The sequence below is a fragment of the Haemorhous mexicanus genome, chromosome 3, assembly GCF_027477595.1.
Source record: "Haemorhous mexicanus isolate bHaeMex1 chromosome 3, bHaeMex1.pri, whole genome shotgun sequence".
In the NCBI taxonomy this organism is placed as follows: Eukaryota; Metazoa; Chordata; class Aves; order Passeriformes; family Fringillidae; genus Haemorhous; species Haemorhous mexicanus.
The window spans coordinates 118,134,162-118,152,483 of record NC_082343.1 but is presented as its reverse complement, the minus strand read 5'-3'; the positions used below and the strand labels follow the sequence as shown (position 1 = coordinate 118,152,483).

At 63.1% G+C, this 18,322-nt stretch overlaps 1 protein-coding gene across 3 annotated transcripts; it reads right to left on the bottom strand.

The window, feature by feature from the left end:
- Positions 1-11,718: 11,718 nt before the first annotated feature.
- On the bottom strand, positions 11,719-18,321 carry MPV17 (mitochondrial inner membrane protein MPV17). 3 transcript variants are annotated; one of them, XM_059843240.1, is made up of 7 exons: positions 18,203-18,321; positions 14,602-14,717; positions 14,214-14,306; positions 13,898-13,993; positions 12,520-12,552; positions 12,320-12,372; positions 12,030-12,242 (listed from the first exon to the last, which is right to left on the bottom strand). In XM_059843240.1, exons 1-7 carry the CDS (start codon positions 18,273-18,275, stop codon positions 12,173-12,175), a joined length of 534 nt encoding a protein of 177 aa, XP_059699223.1. In that variant the 5' UTR covers positions 18,276-18,321; the 3' UTR covers positions 12,030-12,172. The 3 variants fall into 3 exon arrangements, with proteins under 3 accessions (XP_059699222.1, XP_059699223.1, XP_059699224.1); XM_059843239.1 differs by lacking the exon at positions 18,203-18,321 and having other exon boundaries at positions 11,719-12,242; positions 12,522-12,552; positions 14,214-14,405; positions 14,602-14,714; XM_059843241.1 differs by lacking the exon at positions 14,214-14,306.
- Position 18,322: the final 1 nt, after the last annotated feature.

Genomic DNA, 18,322 nt, shown 5'->3' with positions numbered 1-18,322 from the left:
GCAGAGATAACTGCCTCAGCTCTGGCAGGTGGGAATAGAACACACACCTTCCTTGCAGTCCAGGACACCTGTCCCTGTGTCCTGCGGGATCCCTCAGGGGCCCACAGCCCTCTCTCTCCTTCCAAACGGCCCCACAGGCAGGGAGCCCTCCCACAGCACACCTGGGCTCAGCACACCTGGGCTCAGCACACCTGGGCTCAGCACACCTGGGCTCAGCCCACCCGTTCACAGCGTTCCTGTGTGAGTCCCAGGGCTCTGCCAGTGCCTCCAGCTCTGCTCACTGAGCCCACGCTGGGGCCCAGAGCTCTGCCTTCCCCTGGCCCTCGCTGAGCCAGCACTGCATCCCTGCATTTCTGCAGCCAGCACTGCATCCCTGCCCTGCAGCAGCTATCACTGCATCCCTGCATTTCTGCAGCCAGCACTGCATCTCTGCATTTCTGCAGCCAGCACTGCATCCCTGCATTTCTGCAGCCAGCACTGCATCCCTGCATTTCTGCAGCTATCACTGCATCCCTGCCCTGCAGCAGCTGTCACTGCATCCCTGCCCTGCAGCAGCCAGCACTGCATCCCTGCCTTGCAGCAGCTATCACTGCATCCCTGCATTTCTGCAGCCAGCACTGCATTCCTGCATTTCTGCAGCCAGCACTGCATCCCTGCCCTGCAGCTCCCTCCCACGCCGGGTTTGCCCTCAGCTCCCTCCAGAGGAGCCTCCTGCAGATCCTCCTGGCTGGGCTGTGCCTGTTCAAGGGTAGGTTCTGCATCCCAAGCCTGTCCTGCACTGTCCACCTCCTCTAATCTCTCTGCTTCAGGTTCAGGATTTGCAGCAGATTTCACAGAATTCCCAGAATTCCAGAATCACCGGGTTGGAAGAGACCTCCAACACCATCGAGTCCAGCCCAGCCCCAACCCCCCAACTCACCCCTGGCACCCAGTGCCACATCCAGGCTTTGTTAAACACCCCCAGGGATGGGCACTCCACCACCTCCCCGGGCAGAACATTCCAGAACTTTATTCTCGGGTTTGTTGTTGCTGAAATGGCTCCTGAGGCATTAAAGAGTCTCTTCCCAGCCCCGCACTCGAAGAAGAAGTCAGGATTCCTCGCTCTGGTTTTCAAGGTTGTTTATTTTCAAGGTTGTTTATTTTCAAGGCTGTTTATTTTCTCTTCTCCATCCCATTCTGTCTCTGCCCTGCTGAGCTCTGCCCAGCAGGTCGGGCTGTGGCACAGCCCCTGCCCTTGGGATGCTGTTGGCTTCTTAAACCCAGAACTGCCTGTGCTTTATTTACAATAACTTCCCAATACCCATCACCCGTGTCAGACAGTTTGTCTCTACCCTAAACCAATCCAGCAGTGCCACCATCCCAGCAGGAGATGGAGGGCAAGAAGGAGGACAGGACACGCCCAGATTGCTCCCTCTTGCCTCCTGAACCCCATTCTGAATCCCCAAAATTCTACCTTTTCACCTGTGACAAATTCACTCTCATCCTACCCAAACCCTTGTGGCTCGTAACTCCTCACACAGAGCTGGGAATTGTTTCCATGGCCAAAATCCAAGGCACAGGTGTCTCTGACTCTGTGCCAAGCTCTCTGAGCCCCTGCCAGGGTCTGGAGTCCCCCAGGGCAGCCACAGGAACGTCCTGGGTCCCCACACTTTAGCACCCCTTCTGGAAAGAACTTTTTCCTAATGCCCAACCCCTATTTCCCTCGGGGCAGCTTGAGAGGGATCAATCCAACAGCCAGACTTGGCCCCAAAGCCTTTCTCGGGAGTGTGAGCTGCTCGGTGGCACCAGCCAGCCCGAGAAGTGGCTGATGAGCACCCACAAGCGTTTGTGTTAATTACAGCTGGGTGACTCTGTACCATCCTCCCGCCAGCGTTTCCCAGGGGTATTCCTTGCTTTGTGCTTCCTCCCCGTATTTTCTTTCTTGGTTTTGGATGATTTACACAGCAAAGGATACATTTTTGACTGCATTATTTGCAAAATTTGCATCTTGCACCCGAGGTGTTTTTGGGACGCGTCGGCTCCTGCGAGTGTCCGGAGCAGCCCTTAGAGCTGGACTTCCTTCGTCTCCCAGAGCTGCTGCCCAGGCGTTTTCCACCACCTTCTTTATTCTCAGCACAGTTAAGCTTTTCCTCTCATTGTTTCTCTCCTCTGGTGTAGTTTTTTGGAGGTGAATCTGCACAGGCTTGTGGAATCCAAGCTCCTTCCCAATTTGATTTCCTCACTGCAGCTTCTTCCACTGCTGGATCTGCTCTTCTGTTTCCCTTGGAAATATTTGGATTCTTTTTCTGGGGGGCTTTGCAATGCATTGCTGTGATGTCCTTTGGCTGAAGAACTGCCTTCCCTGTCTTTGGAATTCCAGCTACATTTTTTCTGAGCTCCCCTGTGAGGTCAAACCTCCTTGCTGTTCCCTAACTGTTCAACAAGCATGGGCTGTGCCAAAGGCAGGTTTTGAGTCAGTATTCATATTTTTATATATAATTTAATATATATTTATATTTATACTTATATTTATATTACTATAAATATTACTATAACTATAACTATAACTATAACTATAACTATAACTATAACTATAACTATAACTATAAATATAAATATAAATATAAATATAAATATAAATATAAATATAAATATCTCTTCCTCTCCTCAGCTCAATGGCAGGGCCCAAGGGAGAGCTCCCAGCCTGGTTTCTGGAGGCAGTGGATGGATTTCCAGTGCCTTCATGGCAGTGCCCAGGGTGTGCCCACATTTCCCACCTCCGTTGCCCATGTCAGCACCTCTGCACAGCAAATCCCTCCCCAGCAGTGCCACAGGACGCTCTGGCAGGCAGAGAAGGTGATGGGGTCCCTTTGTGCTCCCAGCTGTGAATTGCCTGGGATGTGAAATGGGCTGAGGGCTTTCCTGCTCCCAGGGAATCTCCTCCCTGTGTTTGCTTAGAGGTTCTTCACAGTAAGGGCAGCATGAACTGCTCCATGACCCGCTGGAAGATCCGTGGTTTCCTTCCCCAGTTTAGCTGGAATCAAAGGCTTGGCCAGGGAAAGAGGGGAGGCCTCTGCTCCCCTCCAGTCCAGCCCCGTTTCTGCATCTTGTGATTTTTCCCTGCCTGTCTAAGGTGGGGATGCTCCTTTTCCCAGTGCCCTTCCTGCCTGCAGCAGCCCCCTGTGCTTTTGGGAGGGCTCAGCCCCCAGCCCAGCCCCAGCCTCACCCCGGGGTTGCCTGCCCTGACCACGGGCTCAGCACTTGCTCTTGGCTCGTCTCTTCCACCTCTTCTCTCCTCACAGGCATCACTTGGGAAACAACCATCCCCTCCACTTCTCCTCTGCTGCCAGCTGCCAAAAAAATCCCGTTAAGCAGCATCCTGCTTCCTTCCCTGCTGGATCTGCACCCACCCCTTTGGGAGCCACCTCCCACAACCTTCCATCCAAAGCCTGTGGAGCCTCCTGCGCTCCCTCTCCCCTTCGTGCTCCCTGGCAAGGTGTTTCAGTTCCTTCACTTCCTCCTGGAATCCCAATAAAATAATTTCTAGTTTAATTCTAGCGAATCTCACCAGCACTCTGGTGGAGGTCCCACTTTGGGTCGTTCTCAGGATGAAATTCAGGAGGATTTGGGATGCCATGAACCTTCTGATCTAATTCTCTTTTCCTGACTCCTTCTTCTCAAGCCTTTTCTAAACTGCCCTCCATTCCTCACGGCCAAACAAATATTCCAGGAGATCCTGGATGTCCTCCTGGTGTGGATCATGGACTGACCCGTGGTTTCAGTCACACGGACCCAATTCCATCAGGATTCCTGTGATATGACCCTGCCCCCGACTCAGCAAGTCTGGAGTGTGACCAGCACCTGCACAGCCACCTCCTCTCCCACCTGCACCTGCCCCCTGAAGGTGCTTGCAGCTCCTTTCTCCCGGAGCCTGCTGGAAGCAGGGGATGTGTCAGAGCCCAGGTTCCATGGCCAGAGCCCCTGCCCACCTCCAGCTGCCATCCTTGTGCCAGAGCAGCTGCCAAGCTGGGCTTCAGGTTTTGGTCCCTTTATCTTCTTGTCCCACACGACAAGTACCTTTCCTCTTATCCTCTTTTCTTCATTTCCTAAAGAATATGTTTCATTTTGATACTTTTGAATCTACTAAACCACATTTTTTTCTTACTTTAGTAATTATTTCTTAAAGTGAAAACCAGATCTACCTCAGGGACTTCGTCCCGTTCATTTTGCCCCTACAAAGTAACACAAAGTGTAAAATTGTATTATATTTTAAAGACCTGTTGTTTTCCAGCCTTTTTTCACCACCATCTAATTCAGAATGAGGCAACTGTTGATTTCAGTATCTTTTCAATATATCTTGAGTCACAGGGCCACCCTAACTCTTCAGGATGCATCCTGGAGGAGAGCAAAGTGGAATTTCTACAGAAGCAGAGGAGCCCATTTCAGATGTGGAATTTCCAGTGTTTCATGCACTTCCCCAATAGTGCATGTGTGCATCCCAACGTCCAAACCCCAGATTTCACATCACCAGCTCTGCATGTGAAAACCTGTGCAAACACCAAAAATCCAAGACATGCATCACCAAATCGTAGAAAATAAGGTTTTATTTTTTTCTTCAGCTTACACCGAGCCCAAGCCCCAACTCCTGTTTCTTGGTGATTTCCAACCACCCCCTTCAGGGAGGAAATACCCCTGAAGGTGTTGTGCCATGGGGTCCCTGGCTGTCCTGGTGTCAGGGCTGGTCACCCCAGGTACCCATCACGAGGTGGGTGTGTGCTGGAGCTCCTCCTGCCCAGCCCCTTTGCCTAGAGTGGCCTCAGTCGTGGCAGGGCACTCTGGCTGTCCCCTCTGGGCCATCCAAACCAGCTCTGGGCTTCCTGGTGGGCACTGACAACCTGCAAATCAAGGCAAGGATTCCTGGTTTTATTCCAGCTAGGGCAGAGCCAGCAGCTCGGGGTCTCCCCAGGGCTGCTCTCTGAGCATCAGAGCTTTGCACTTTTACACCTTTGAGAGAAGAACCAGCACTCACTGGTTACCAGTTACTGAACTCTGTAATTAATTAGGACTCCACTCCTCCTTGCTGGGTGGATCTCCCTCCTCAGGTGATCACCCCACAGGTGCAGCTCCTCCCTCCATTGAGCTGGGGTCCCTTCTGAGGGGGTGGTCAGTGGGTCAGTGGCTGTGATCTCCTGGGGCCAGAATTACCTTTTCCCCTGCTCCTGTTCAGCTCTGCTGGCCACGCTCCAGGTGCCTCTCATCCAGCCAGCCCACTGCTCCTGGGGTGCTCTTCCCTTTTCCCTGAGAGAAGATGAGCCCAGTCTACGAGGTTCTCGAGGTAATTACTGATCACAAGTGTCCTACTACAGCTACTGAGGGACAACAAAATCCTCAGTGGTGACACTCAGCCCAGGAGCAGCAGTGACATCCCTTCCCAGGGGATCCGTGCCTGGGGAGGAGGAAGGGAGGGGAGCCCTTCCCTCCAGGAAGTGTGGAGAGCCCTGGATGCAGCATCCAGGCCAGGCTGGGCCTTCCTGCAGCAAGGAGGACATCTGGAGTCCAGGAAAGGCTCAAAGCAGTGCCAGAGGGACTGGAGCACCTGCTGCATGAGGAGGAACTGGGGTGTTGGGGTCCCTAGGTGTAAACTTGCCTAAAGGGAGGGAAGAGGAGGGAGCCAGGCTCTCCCCATGGCCCAGTGACAGGACCAGCAGCAACAGGCACAAACTCCAGAGGTTTGGGGTGTTTTTGCAGAGAGGCTGATCACACAGGGTGCCTGGAATGGGCTGCCCAGAGGGGCTGTGCTCCCTCCAGCTGGGAAGGCACCCTGGCTGTGTGAGGGGCAGGAGGCCCCCAGATCCCCACCAGCCCCAGCCCTGCTCCTCAGGGTTGGCTGAAGGAGGCTGTCCAAGTCGGTCTCCAGTCTGGGATACATGTCTCCTGGGAGGGATTGTCCCACTAGAATCCTTCTTGCCAGCATGGCCTTCCAGCTCCAGGGTACTGATGCTCTGGGGGAATTTCCCCATTCAATTCCAGTGGCCACAGCAGGAGCAGCTGGAGCAGGGCCTGGAGTGGGGAATCTCCAGCCTTGAGCTCGTTCCCAAAGGCTGTGCTCCCCAGCTCCTTTGCCCCTTGGAGCAGCCGTCTGCCAGAGCCACGGGGTCACTGAAAGCACTGCAGTGCCGTGGGAGGGCTGCACACCCTGCCCTGCCCTGCCTGCAGCCCTGAGCACCGCCCCCACTGCTGCCTCACCCCCACACCGTCCTGCCAGCCACACCAGCAGAAACAGCACTTCCTGCTCCAGCCCTGCCCTGCTGCCCTTCCAGCAGACAAGGGATTCCTGCCTGGTTTAGGTGGGAAGGGACATCCAGTCCCATCCACGGCTACAGGCAGGGGCACCTTCCACAGGCCAAGCTGGAGACCCCGGTGAGGACCAGAGCCACCCACCGGGAGGCTGAACCTCCCCCAGCTGCCTCAGGAGGCTTCATCCCTGTCCTCAAGCAATGCAGCCCACCAGAGTATCCCCCTCCCACCCACGACTCCAGCCCTGACCCACCCAGCAGCACCGAGTGTCCCTCAGGGGTTTCCCCCCACTCCTGGAGCTCCCACGTGGGTTTGGCCACATCCCCCACAAAGGGCCTGTGTCCCTCCCCCAGCTCCCAGCCTTGCCCACCATCCTGGGGAGGGACTGCCTCCCTGCTCATGTCCCACCTGTGGGCAGGTGGGTGCATCCCCCTGTGCCTGGCTCACGGGTGGTGAGGACTCATTGTTCCCATCCCTCTGCCCCATTTGCTTCCCACTGCTCCCACACCGGGGGGGCTGTGAGCATCTCCTCCCCCCTGCAGAACGCGGTGTGTCACCTCCTGACCCAGAGCACACACGGCCTCGTTCCCTCTGCCGGGGGGTTGTGCTGCTGGCCCAGCTGCTCCTACCCAGCCCTGGCCCAGCTCATCCTGTCCCCTACTCCTGAGCCCTTTCCCTACTCCCAGTGAGTCTGTTTGTCGCGTCCTGGTAAACCCATTCCTTCACTCCCAGTGAGTTGTTTCCCCATCCCTGGTGAGTCCCTTCTTCATTCCCGACAAGCCCATTTCCAGTTCCTGGTGACCCCACTCCCGCGCTCCCACTGAGCCTCTTTCCCCATTCCCAGTGAGCCCGTTCCCAGTTTGCCCAGCCCCTGGCCCTGCACAGCCCCAGCTGCCCGCACCCCGCACTCGCTCACGCCTCGGCTTTCCACCACGTTTTATTACAAAACCGCTGCGGGCCGGTCCCGGGGCCGGTTCCGCTCCCGCTCGCCCCGGCGCCGGGGCCGAGGCGGGTTCAGCCCGTGCCGGTGTCGGTGCCGAGCGCTCCGCAGCGCAGAGGCCGAGGCGGCGGCTGGAGGCCGGTGCAGCCCCGGGGTCCCGGGGGGTTCGGGGTGTGCGGGGGCTCCGGGGGCTCAGCGCCCCACGGCGTCGAGGATGCGGCGGTTGGAATCGGCGCGGGCGCGCTGGCTCTGTGCGCGGGCGAGCAGCAGGAGGTGCCGCAGGAGGTGGAACGTGAGGTCGATGGAGAGCGGCGGCTCGTCCCGCCGCCCTCGCCACGGCCCCGGGGACGGCGGCGCCAGCGGCGGCCACAGCGGCTGCTCCTGATCGCCGGTCCCGGCCGCCGGGATGGAGCCGTCGGTGGTGGCGGGGCGGGCGGCGGCGGGCGGCGGGCGGGCGAGCAGCAGCAGGAGGGTGAGCAGTGCCGGTCGCATCCTCGGTCCCTCTGCACCTACGGGGCAGGGGCTCAGCGCCACGGCAGAGACCGCGGCGGCGGCGGAGGCCCGACGGGAACCGCGGCCCCGGCGGCGCGGAGCCCCCCCTCCGCGGCCGGCCGCCCCGTTCCGTCCCCTCTGCGCGCCCCGGCCCCGGTGCTGCCCCTGCCCGGTTCCCAAGCCCCGTCCCGTACCCGGTGCGCTGTGCCCGTGCCCTGTTCCTGCCGGTGCCGGCGGCGCAGCGAGCGCGATCGGTCCCGCGGGAGCTGAGCCGGCGGCGCGGCCGGGGGTTATATCGGCCCGGGAGCCCGGGCTGACGTCAGCGCCGGGCACGCACCGGGCGGCGGGGGCGGGGGAGAGGGGGGCACCGGAGCGGCGGGGAGCGGGCCCCCGGCGGCGGGACGGGGTTGAGGGACGCGGGGGGAGCGGCAGAGCCCGCTCTCGCCGGTTTCGGGAGCCGGCACTCCGGTTCTGTTCTGACGCCCACCAAAGAGGCACGGCGGGGCCGGGGCCGGTGAGAGCAGGTGCCTTGGGCCGTGCTAACCCTCCCTTCCCCGGTCCCTCGGTTTCCCCGGTCTTCCCGAACCCTCTCCCGCCTCTGCCGCATCTCCAGCCTCATTCCCCGCCGCTGTCCGCGGTGCTGAACGGCCGGGACGAGCTGGGGCACCGGTGCCGGTGAGCTATACAGGTGAGCTCCTGGTGAGCTATACAGGTGAGCTCCCGGCGAGCTATACAGGTGAGCTCTCGGTGAGCTATACAGGTGAGCTCCCGGTGAGCCCTCAGTGTGCTGTACCGGGCTCAGCCGCGGCTTCTCGATGTGGAACCCTCGCGTTCCCGAGCGGAACGGCCGCGCCGAGCAGCGGCGTCCAAGCATGGATCGGGGCGCCGGGGGGATCCCTGGGCGGAGGCGGGGACGCCTCGAGCCGCGGCAGCTCCGGGACAGGACGGTCACGGGTGGGACCCCCAGCCCGGCCGTGGCTCGGTGTCCCGGGCAGAGCGGGCGGTGCCGAGGTCAAACCGCGGGGCCGAGGCGGCAGACGCCCCGAGCGCAGCGGTGGCACCGGCCAAGTCCTGTGAGTCATAGAATGAAGGCACCGGAGCTGGCAGCGCCGTGCTGGATGCAGGGTGTTCCGTCGGGGCACCGGCACCGCTGCCAAATGGTGAGGTGGCTGCTGGTGCTCCACACTACTGTTGGCAGCCCCCCTGAGCGCACCGCACTGCTGGCACTCCCCCGAGTGCCTCCCATCCTGCCGGCAGCCCCCCGAGTGCACCGCACTGCTGGCATTACCCGCGAGTGCCCTGCGTGCTGCCGGCAGCCCCCTTGAGTGTCCCGCATGGTTTTGGCAGCCCCCCGAGTGCTCCACACCTCTGCTGGCAGCCCTCCGAGTGCCCTGCGTGGTGCCCGCAGACCCCCGAGTGCCCTGCATGGTGCCCGCAGCCCCCCGAGTGCCCCGCATGGTGCCCGCAGCCCCCCGAGTGCCCTGCATGGTGCCAGCCGAGTGCAGCTGAGCTGACACCCAGCGCCGATACTGCAGGGGCCGGACCAGCGGGGCAGAGCCCGGATCAGCGGGGCAGAGCCCGGATCAGAGGGGCAGTACCGGATCAGAGGGGCAGTGCCGGATCGGCGGGGCAGAGCCCGGATCGGCGGGGCAGTGCCGGATCAGCGGGGCAGAGGCCGGATCGGCGGGCCAGTACCGGATCAGCGGGGCAGTGCCGGATCAGAGGGGCAGTGCCGGATCAGGGGGGCAGTGCCGGATCAGGGGGGCAGTACCGGATCAGGGGGGCAGTGCCGGATCGGCGGGGCAGTGCCGGATCGGCGGGCCAGTACCGGATCGGCGGGGCAGTACCGGATCAGCGGGGCAGTGCCGGATCGGCGGGGCAGAGCCGGGCACAGAGGCTCACCCGGCCCTGGCCCGGTGTGTCCCAGCCCGGGGGTCGCAGGGGTGGCGGGGCACGGCCCTGCCCGCAGCGAGCAGCACACGGTGTCGTGCCCCGTGACGTGATCCGGCACGAAGGCTGGCACCCGGCACCGCTCCCGCAGCGGCGGGGCAGAGCCCTCGGCAGGGGCCGGGCTCACCCCCGAGCCCTGGCAGCCCCACGCTGGGCCGGCTGCTCCAGGGGACAAGTGGCTCATTCCACGTGGCTCCTGCCATGCTCGCAGCTCTCTCACTGCTGACAGAGAGGCTCCTGCACCCCCGGAGGGAGCTGCGAGAGGCTCAGCGCCTCAGAGCTGCAAATTCCTGCCACCCACAGCACCCACCCCGCCGGCTGTAGAGAGCCTGAGCCCCACACAGAACCGAGGTCCCCGGTACCGGCGCCATCCGTGCACGGTCCCACCCCGTGGCACACAGCCCCAGCCCTGAGCGCTGCTGGGGGGGAAAGGGCTGCAGCTGCAGGCCCCCCTGTCCCTGCCTCACCCCTCAGGCCCGTGCAGGGTTTGCCCCCTCTGTGTTCCAGGCTGTGTCCACCTGGCTGGAGCAGCCCAAAGCTGGCTCAGCACAGAACCAGACCGTGGGGAGGATGAGGGGAGAGGACAGATGGTGAATACCCTGCTGTAGCCACGCTGGCAGAGCCCAGGGGGTGCTGCAGCTTGGCTCTGTCCAGCTGTGTGGGGCTGCAGTAGTGCAGGTGAGGAGGCAACGGCTCCACAGAGCTGAGAGGAACCACCGTGGTGCCACCAACTCCACTCGGAGCCCCTGGATGTGCTGGGCAGGGACACTGTGGGAGCAGGACACTGTGTGTGGGACACTGCGTGTGGGACACTGTGGGAGCTGGACACTGTGTGTGGGACACGGTGTGTGGGACACTGTGGGAGCTGGACACTGTGTGTGGGACACTGTGTGTGGGACACTGTGGGAGCTGGACACTGTGTGTGGGACACTGTGTGCGTGCACTGCCACTGTAGGGTGAGCATGGACACACACGCCCACAGCATGGACACACATCCCCAGACACGGACACACATCCCCACAGCATGGACACACACCCCCAGACACGGACACACATCCCCACAGCATGGACACACACCCCCACAGCATGGACACACATCCCCACAGCATGGACACACACCCCCAGACACGGACACACATCCCCACAGCATGGACACACATCCCCACAGCATGGACACACACCCCCAGACACGGACACACATCCCCACAGCATGGACACACATCCCCACAGCAAGGACACACACCCCCAGAGCATGGACACATCCCCAGGGCATGGACACACATCCCCGGGGCATGGACACACATCCCCAGGGCATGGACACACATCCCCACAGCATGGACACACATCCCCAGGGCATGGACACACATCCCCAGGGCATGGACACACATCCCCCACAGCATGGACACACATCCCCAGGGCATGGACACACATCCCCAGAGCATGGACACACACCCCCAGAGCATGGACACACATCCCCACAGCATGGACACACATCCCCAAACATGGACACACATCCCCACAGCATGGACACACATCCCCACAGCATGGACACACATCCCCAGGGCATGGACACACATCCCCAGAGCATGGACACACACCCTCAGGGCATGGACACACATCCCCAGACACGGACACACATCCCCAGGGCATGGACACATCCCCAGGGGCAGCAGGCAGCGGCAGCTCCGTGTGGTTTCTCTCTCGCATGACGGGCAGGCTTGTCTCAGACTTGGCACAGGTGGATTGTGGCCCTGGCCCAGACCCAGCTCCAGCCCTACCCCCAACCCTCCCTGAACCCTCCCTGGATGCCCAGCCCTGCATCAAGCAAGCCCTGACCCTGGGGGGACTCTGCATCCAGCATCAGAGCTTTGGCTCCATCGGCCTCATTTCACTGCTCTGCAGCTGTGGAGGCACCATCACAGCCCATGGAACAGCTCCAGTAGGACCTGGTGGCCCCCTAAACCACCATCCCCCTCTGCCAGAGTGGATTTGTTGATCCAGCACAGAACAGCTGCTCTGGAACAGCATCTTCAGGGCTTGGGGGGCATGGCAACCAGAAGTGAAGACCACAGTTTATTGATGCTTTGACTGTCCACAGCAGAGCCACAGCAAACCCTGTTTTCAGGGGGAGCACGCCCAGCTCTGTGCCCGTGGCACAGCCAGCCCAGGGCTAGCCCTGCTCCATTTCCACTCCTCTTTTCCCTCAGCATGTGCCATGGGGAAGGTCCAAGTGACACTCGGGGCAGGAGCACCCTGTGTGCAGGGCTGGGAAATGGCTGAGCACAGATGGAGAAGATCATCGTGGGCAGAGCTGCTGCACAGCCCAGTTAGAACAGATCCGGGCGTGCCCTGGCACCATCCTGTCCCTGGGGCAGCTGTGGCCATGGGGAATGGTGCTCCCCTGGGGGAAGAGGGGGGTGGCTGCTGCAGGACCCTGCGTGTCCCAGCCTGCCCACGCCACGCTGCCACTGCCAGGGCTCAGGCTGGGCACTGCCACAGGACACGGCTCCCGCCTCACATCCGATTCGCCTTCCAGGACAGGTAGCAGTTCCAGACGATGGCAACACACTGGACAACAGCCAGCCTGGGGACAGAGGGGACAGAGGGTCTGCAGCTGCTGGCTCAGGGGGCAGGGACTGGGTGCCAGGGCCACAACCCTACCTGTGCTGCAGAGGCACAAAGTAGAAGTTCGCAATTTGCACGGGCGGCCAGATCTGGGCAGAGAAGGGGAGGAGCAGTGAGGAGCCCTGCCAGGGTCCCTGTCCCACACCCACCCCTGCCTGGCACTCAGGGTGTCCCACAGAGCCCACGGCAGCCCCATGGAGGAGACGGGACAGGGACAGGGATGTGGCAGCACTCACACAGTAATTGGTCACCAGGGCATCCATGTAGTCCTGGAAGAAAAAGGAGGTGTGAGCACTCAGAGGGGAGCCCCCGTCCTTGCCACTGGTCCCCAGCTGCACACCGCTGGGCACGGAGCCCCTGCAGCTCTGGCCACGCCTTCCCACAGCCACGAGGGTGGCAGGGAGAGGGTGACCAGAGCCACCCCCACTGAGAGCCCCTTGTGCCACAGCTAGGGCACATGGGCACGTGGCTTGGGTGGGCCGTGAGCCCCTTCCCAGCTCAGTGCTCCCCAGGCACCTCCTGGGCAGCAGGAATGGAGAAGGGCACTGAGCTGGGCACTGCTCTGGGAGCCCAAGGTGCTGCGGTGTCCTGGTGCCACAGCCACGGCCGTGTCACAGCCCTGTCCCGTGGCAGTAGGATGAGTCCCCCAGGCAGCCTGGCCATGACTCAGCCAGGAGGGCAGGCTCCTCGTGGCGCTGGCCAGCAGCCCAGCACGGCGTGATGGATGCTCTGCTGACGCTTCCTCTGCGTGGGGAGAGGCGGATGCGCCCCAAGCCAGGGGTGAGGGCGCTGCCAGCGCTGCTCCCAGGCCAGCCCAGCACCCCCTTCCAGGCCAGGGCTCCCAGGGCCACAGCCTGCACCCATCACCAACCACGGCAGGATTCCCTGGGGAAGGCAAGGCAGGACCCACGGCACGAGCTGGTCAGGATGCAGCAGGGCAAGAGGGATGGAGCGCTCAGAGTGCTGCCCGTGCCCACCATCTGTTCACGTGTGCCCTCAGGGTGCTCAGAGGCTGTGAGCCTGAGGAAAGCAGAGGTGACATGATCCTGCCCCAGGATCTCCTTCCTGCACTCTGGGGCAGGATGAGTGGCACACGATGGCAGTGGAATGAACCCTGGGTGGTGGCACTCAGGCAGAGCTCCAGCCAGGCTGGAGCTATTCACAGGCAGCCCCAGTGAGACAGGCTGGTGTTGCCGCTCCTGGCTGCCACACGACCACCCCAGCGTGCCTCATCCTGTGGCAGGTGGGCACCCACTCCCCAGTGACTCACCCTGGACACGCTGACTCAGTGTTCACACTGGTTTCCAGCAATTACCGTTAATGGGAGTCATCTCGGTAATTGCTCTGGAGCCCCAGCCAGCAGCAGGGCTGGACAGCGCGCCCACGGCACCCATGTCTGGCCCAGGTGGGACCCCAGCACTCGCCCACAGGACACCCGTGCCAGAGGAACTGGCCCTGGCAGCGCAGTTGGACTGGCAGCACTGGGCACCCAACACGCCCAGGGCTGTGGGTCCCAGTGCCTGGGCACGGGCACAGACGGGAGCAGCCGTCAGGGCCAGCACAGGGAGGAGCTGCCAGGGCCCCACAGGTGCCCAGGGCAGCAGCAGCACATACCTGCTGGATCTTGGACCAGTTCTCCTGCACCGAGAGCCCGTTCACAGCCCCTGTGACAGCCAGGAAGCAGCCAAGGAAGCACGGAGCGAAACCGCCCTGCCAGAGAGGAGTCCCAGCCCACGTGAGGAGCTTGTGGTGCTTGGAGCCAGGCTGGCCACGGGCAGCCTCTGTGAAAATGCTCACCCAGCCCTCCACAGCACCGAGGCCGGGCCCAGCTCAGGCACTGGGCTCTCAGAGCAGGCTGGAAACCTGCCACAGGTCTGTCCTGTCCCCACTGCCCAGTCCCACACCACACCCTCACCCATATCACACCAACCTGGTCCAGGATCACCTTCTTCACGGCCACAACTTTTGTATTCCCTGGGATGAGCCAGTCCAGGATCCTGTACCAGCTGCCCACAACAGGGCCCTGCAGGAGCCAGGGGGTGAGGAGCAGCATGTGTCCTCACTGCTCACAGGGGTCAGGGCTGGGGGCCTCCAGGGCTGGTTACATGGCCCTGCTCCAGCTCTGGACCACAAAGACAAGCTTGTCCTATGCTGCTCCTGCTCCATGGAACTGGCCCTGCCCATGGCTGCTGGAGGTGGCACCAGGATGGCCCAACTCACCGCCACAGTCCCACCCTGCTGAAGGAGCCCTCCCATCCCATTATCCCATGCCTCTATCCCATGCCATTATGCCATGCCATGATGCCATCCCCACTCACCACAAAGCAGAAGCCAATGGCCATCATTTTCAGGGTGCGGGGGCAGTGGTGCCCGTGCAGCCCCCGCTGCTCCACCAGCTGCTGTGCAATCACATCCCCGGCTCCCATGAGGGCCCCTGCAACCAGCACGGCCCATTTAGGCAGGCCAGACCCCTGTGTGACCTGCCCCCAGCTGGGCCCCCTGCCCAGGATGCCTGAGCCTGTTCAGCCCTGCTGGCTCTGTCCCAGCTGCAGCTCCCCACGGCCTGCACCAAACCCCATGGCACAGCCGTCCCACTCTGCCAAGTGCCTCAGGGCTCTCACCGCAGCATCTCTGCTCAAAACGGTGTCCAGCTGCACCTCCTCCCTGTGACCCCAACACGGGGCAGACCCATCACCAGGCTCCACGGTGCTCTCAGAGCAGAGCCTGCCCAGCTGCTGCCCAAGAGCTCCACCACAGCCTTTCCCACAGCAGCCCCAAACCTCTCCCTGGGCACCGGGCCGGCTCTGCCGACTGTGATCCCCTCCCTGGAGACCAGCTCTCTGCCCGTGTCCCCCACCCCACCAGCCGGGGTGGGCAGGACGTGCCCCCCGCTGCCCAGCCCCTCGCCACAGCTGGCTGCTGGCACAGCTCCTGGCCCTGTTCCTAGATCAGTGTCCCCGGTGGGGTGCTGCCCGGCTGGGTCTCTGGCAGCTCCCGCTCCATCCTACACCCCTGACCCCTTCGACGCAACTCCGCTGGCCCAGTGCTGCCCCCTCCAGCTGCTCCCCCGGCCCTGGCGGCTCCTGCTCCCTCTCCCCACTCCCCCCGGGACGGTTCCCTGGCAGGTCTCCAGCCCCGCTGCCGCTCTGCTCCGTCCTCGGGAGCCCGGAGCCCAGCAACCCCTCAGCCTGACGGGCGCCAGCCCCAGCAGTCCCTGCCCCGACAGGCCCAGGGTTGTGGTACCAACCCTGCGCCAGGGACTTTGTCGGCGGCTCCTCACGGACAAGGGCCCAGCGCTCTGTCCCCACACCACGCCACGTGGTCCCTGAAGCTCACCGGCAGCGCCAGCCCAGGCTCTGCACTCCCAGCAGCGCCACTGCTGCTTCACCAGCTCCATCTCCCACCCCGATCAGCCCCAGGATCTGGGGGTCTGTCCCCCAGCCCCGAGAGACCCCACACCCATAAGGTGGCAGAGCAGCCCCACCAGCTCACGGGCCACAACGGCACCGGGCAGGGGCAGAGGCAGGCGCTGGACTCCAGGCAGCACAGCCAGAGCACCGGGGCTTGCACAGCAGCACTCCCGGGAGCTGCATTCCCTGGAGCTGCATTCCCCGGAGCAGCACTCCCTGGAGCAGCACTCCCTGGAGCTGCACTCCCAGGAGCCGCACACCCTGGAGCTGGGAGCAGGGGCATGGCACTCGTGGAGAGCACAGCAGGCATCGCTGTTACTCACCCAGTGCTGAAGGCTCTGGGTGCAGTGCCCACAAGTGATGAGGCTGGGGGAAGGACAGACCTGTCTGTGCATCCATCCTGGGGCTGGGGATGCAGCCAGATCCAGCCCCTGCAATGACTTAGGCAGCAGTGCCTGCCCAGGGTGCCACCAGCACAGCCCGGCCACAGCTCCTGAGTGGGGCTGGAGCCTTCATCCCAGCCTAACCTGGTGCCCAGGGTGCCTAGCCAACCCCCAAGTCGATATTCTTGTGACCAGAGGACTCTGAATGGGGCCCACACCTAAGTAGGGCACCACCATCTCCATGGCCATGGCATTGCCTTGGCAGGAGCAGGGCCTGCTCTCCACAGGCAGAGAGGGACAGCAGGGTCACGGCTGCAGGCACGTGCTGCTGCCCACTGTGTGCAGGCCCTGCTGGCAGCCTGGCCCTGCTGGCAGCCTGGCCCAGGGCCCAGGATGCTGGAGGCAAAGCCCTGCTGACCCCAAGCCCTCGGACTGCAGCGTGGCCAGCAAGGGTGGCCGGCACAGTGGGCACGGCCAGCTGCCAGCAGCGCCCTGGCCCAGCCCCAGCTGGCAGCACGGGGGTCCCTGGGAGCAGCAGGAGAGGGCAGGAGGCTGGATGGACCTGGCACAGGGCACGGGGCCCGGGAAGCTGCACGGACACTGCACAGGCAGCAGGTGAGGGGCCGAGCCTGGCCATGGTGGGAAGCACTTGTGGCAGCTCCGAGGGGAGCAGGAGCGTTCGTGCTCCCCTGGCTGGAGCTGGGAGAGCCCCGCAGGGAGAGCCCAGCCCGAGGGCAGAAACTTCTGGGCTGGTGGAGCCATGTCCTGCAGCAGCCCAGCATCCACAGAGGCTGTGCCCAGCCCTGCAGGCTGACAGAGCCCTGGGCAGGGGCTGGGCCACAGCCCCCAAGTGAAGCAGCAACAGGCAGAGCACAGCCGAGGCCGGAGCCAGCCCGGGCCACGCCGCCGGCAGGGGAGGCGAGGGCAGGGCCAGCCCCGGGAAGCCCCTCCCAGCTCTGCGCTGGCCTCTCGCCAAGCACAGGGGGACGTGCTGCCAGCAATCGACTCCGTGACAGCCGATAAAAATAACAGCAGGAACAGCTAAGCGGCCTGGCAGCGCCCCAGCAGCCAGGCAGGGGGGCACCGTGCCACCCCCCTGCGGCCATCGGGCCGAGGGCCAGTGGCTGCACAGGGAGGGGAGCCCCCAGCTCAGCAGGGCACCCCAGAGCCCGGGTTGTGCTTTCCCAGCATCGTGGGCGGGTGGGAGCAGCAGGGCAGGGGGGTGACAGGGGGGCTGCGAGCAGGAGGGGCGGCAAGGAGCCCGCAGGGACCCCCCAGCTCCCAGCCTTGCCTGCAGCACAGCCACTGCAGAGCCCCGAGGACACACGGAACAAGCAGGACACACTCTCCCACCACCCAGACTGAGCTGGAGGGATGGAGCAGAGGAGGAGGGCAGAGCTGCCTGGTGCCCCAGGGCTACAAATCCTTGGAGCAGCAGAGAGCCAACCCCGGGGCAGATTCATGGCAGCTCACAGCTCTGCAAGTAGCAGCAGTGTTAGGGGGATCCAGTGCCCTGTGCAGAGCCCTGGGTGCCTCTCCTCAGGCAGCACCTCCGTGCCTTCACTGCTGAGTGCTGGCAAACACAAAGAGCTGAGCCCTTGTGACTCCCAGGGCTACAGCTCAGCATTCATCTCCTCCTGGCAAGAGGAGCCCTCCCTGGGACAGTGTCCCCACGGGTCTGGGTGTGAGGGCTGCACCTCCTTACAGTCCCCACGAGTGCTCTGGCTCCAGCCCGGAGCCCTGACAGAGATGTTCTGAGTCGGGAGCTCCAGCCCGGAGCCCTGACAGAGATCTGAGCCGGGAGCGGGCCAGGGCCCCTCCCTGGTGTGATACACGGGGGTCCCTGCTGAGCCCGGGGCATGGCAGCACGTCTTCCCCCTAAGTCAGACCCCTGAGGCACTGGGGAGCCCCTGCCGTGCCTCCTGCGCGGTGACGGTGCCCGCACAGCGGGGCGAGGGGCGTCTGCCGGGGCAGGCCGCGGCTGTGGCAAGGAGGGGCGGCCAGGAGGGGCATGTGCGGGGGCAGTCTGTGTGCCGGGGAGCGGGGCAGGGCAGGGACTGTGGTCCGGGGGGGCCGTGTGCGGGGCCGGGGGTCTGAGGGCCTCGGGGGCCGGGCCCGTCCCTTACCGGCTGTGAGCGCCTGCGCCGCCCCGGGCCGCCGCGCCAGCAGCCGCCCGCAGCCCCTCCAGAGCGCCGCCATGGCCCCGCGCGTCGCGGCGCGGTGACGCGTGTCGCGGCGCGATGCCG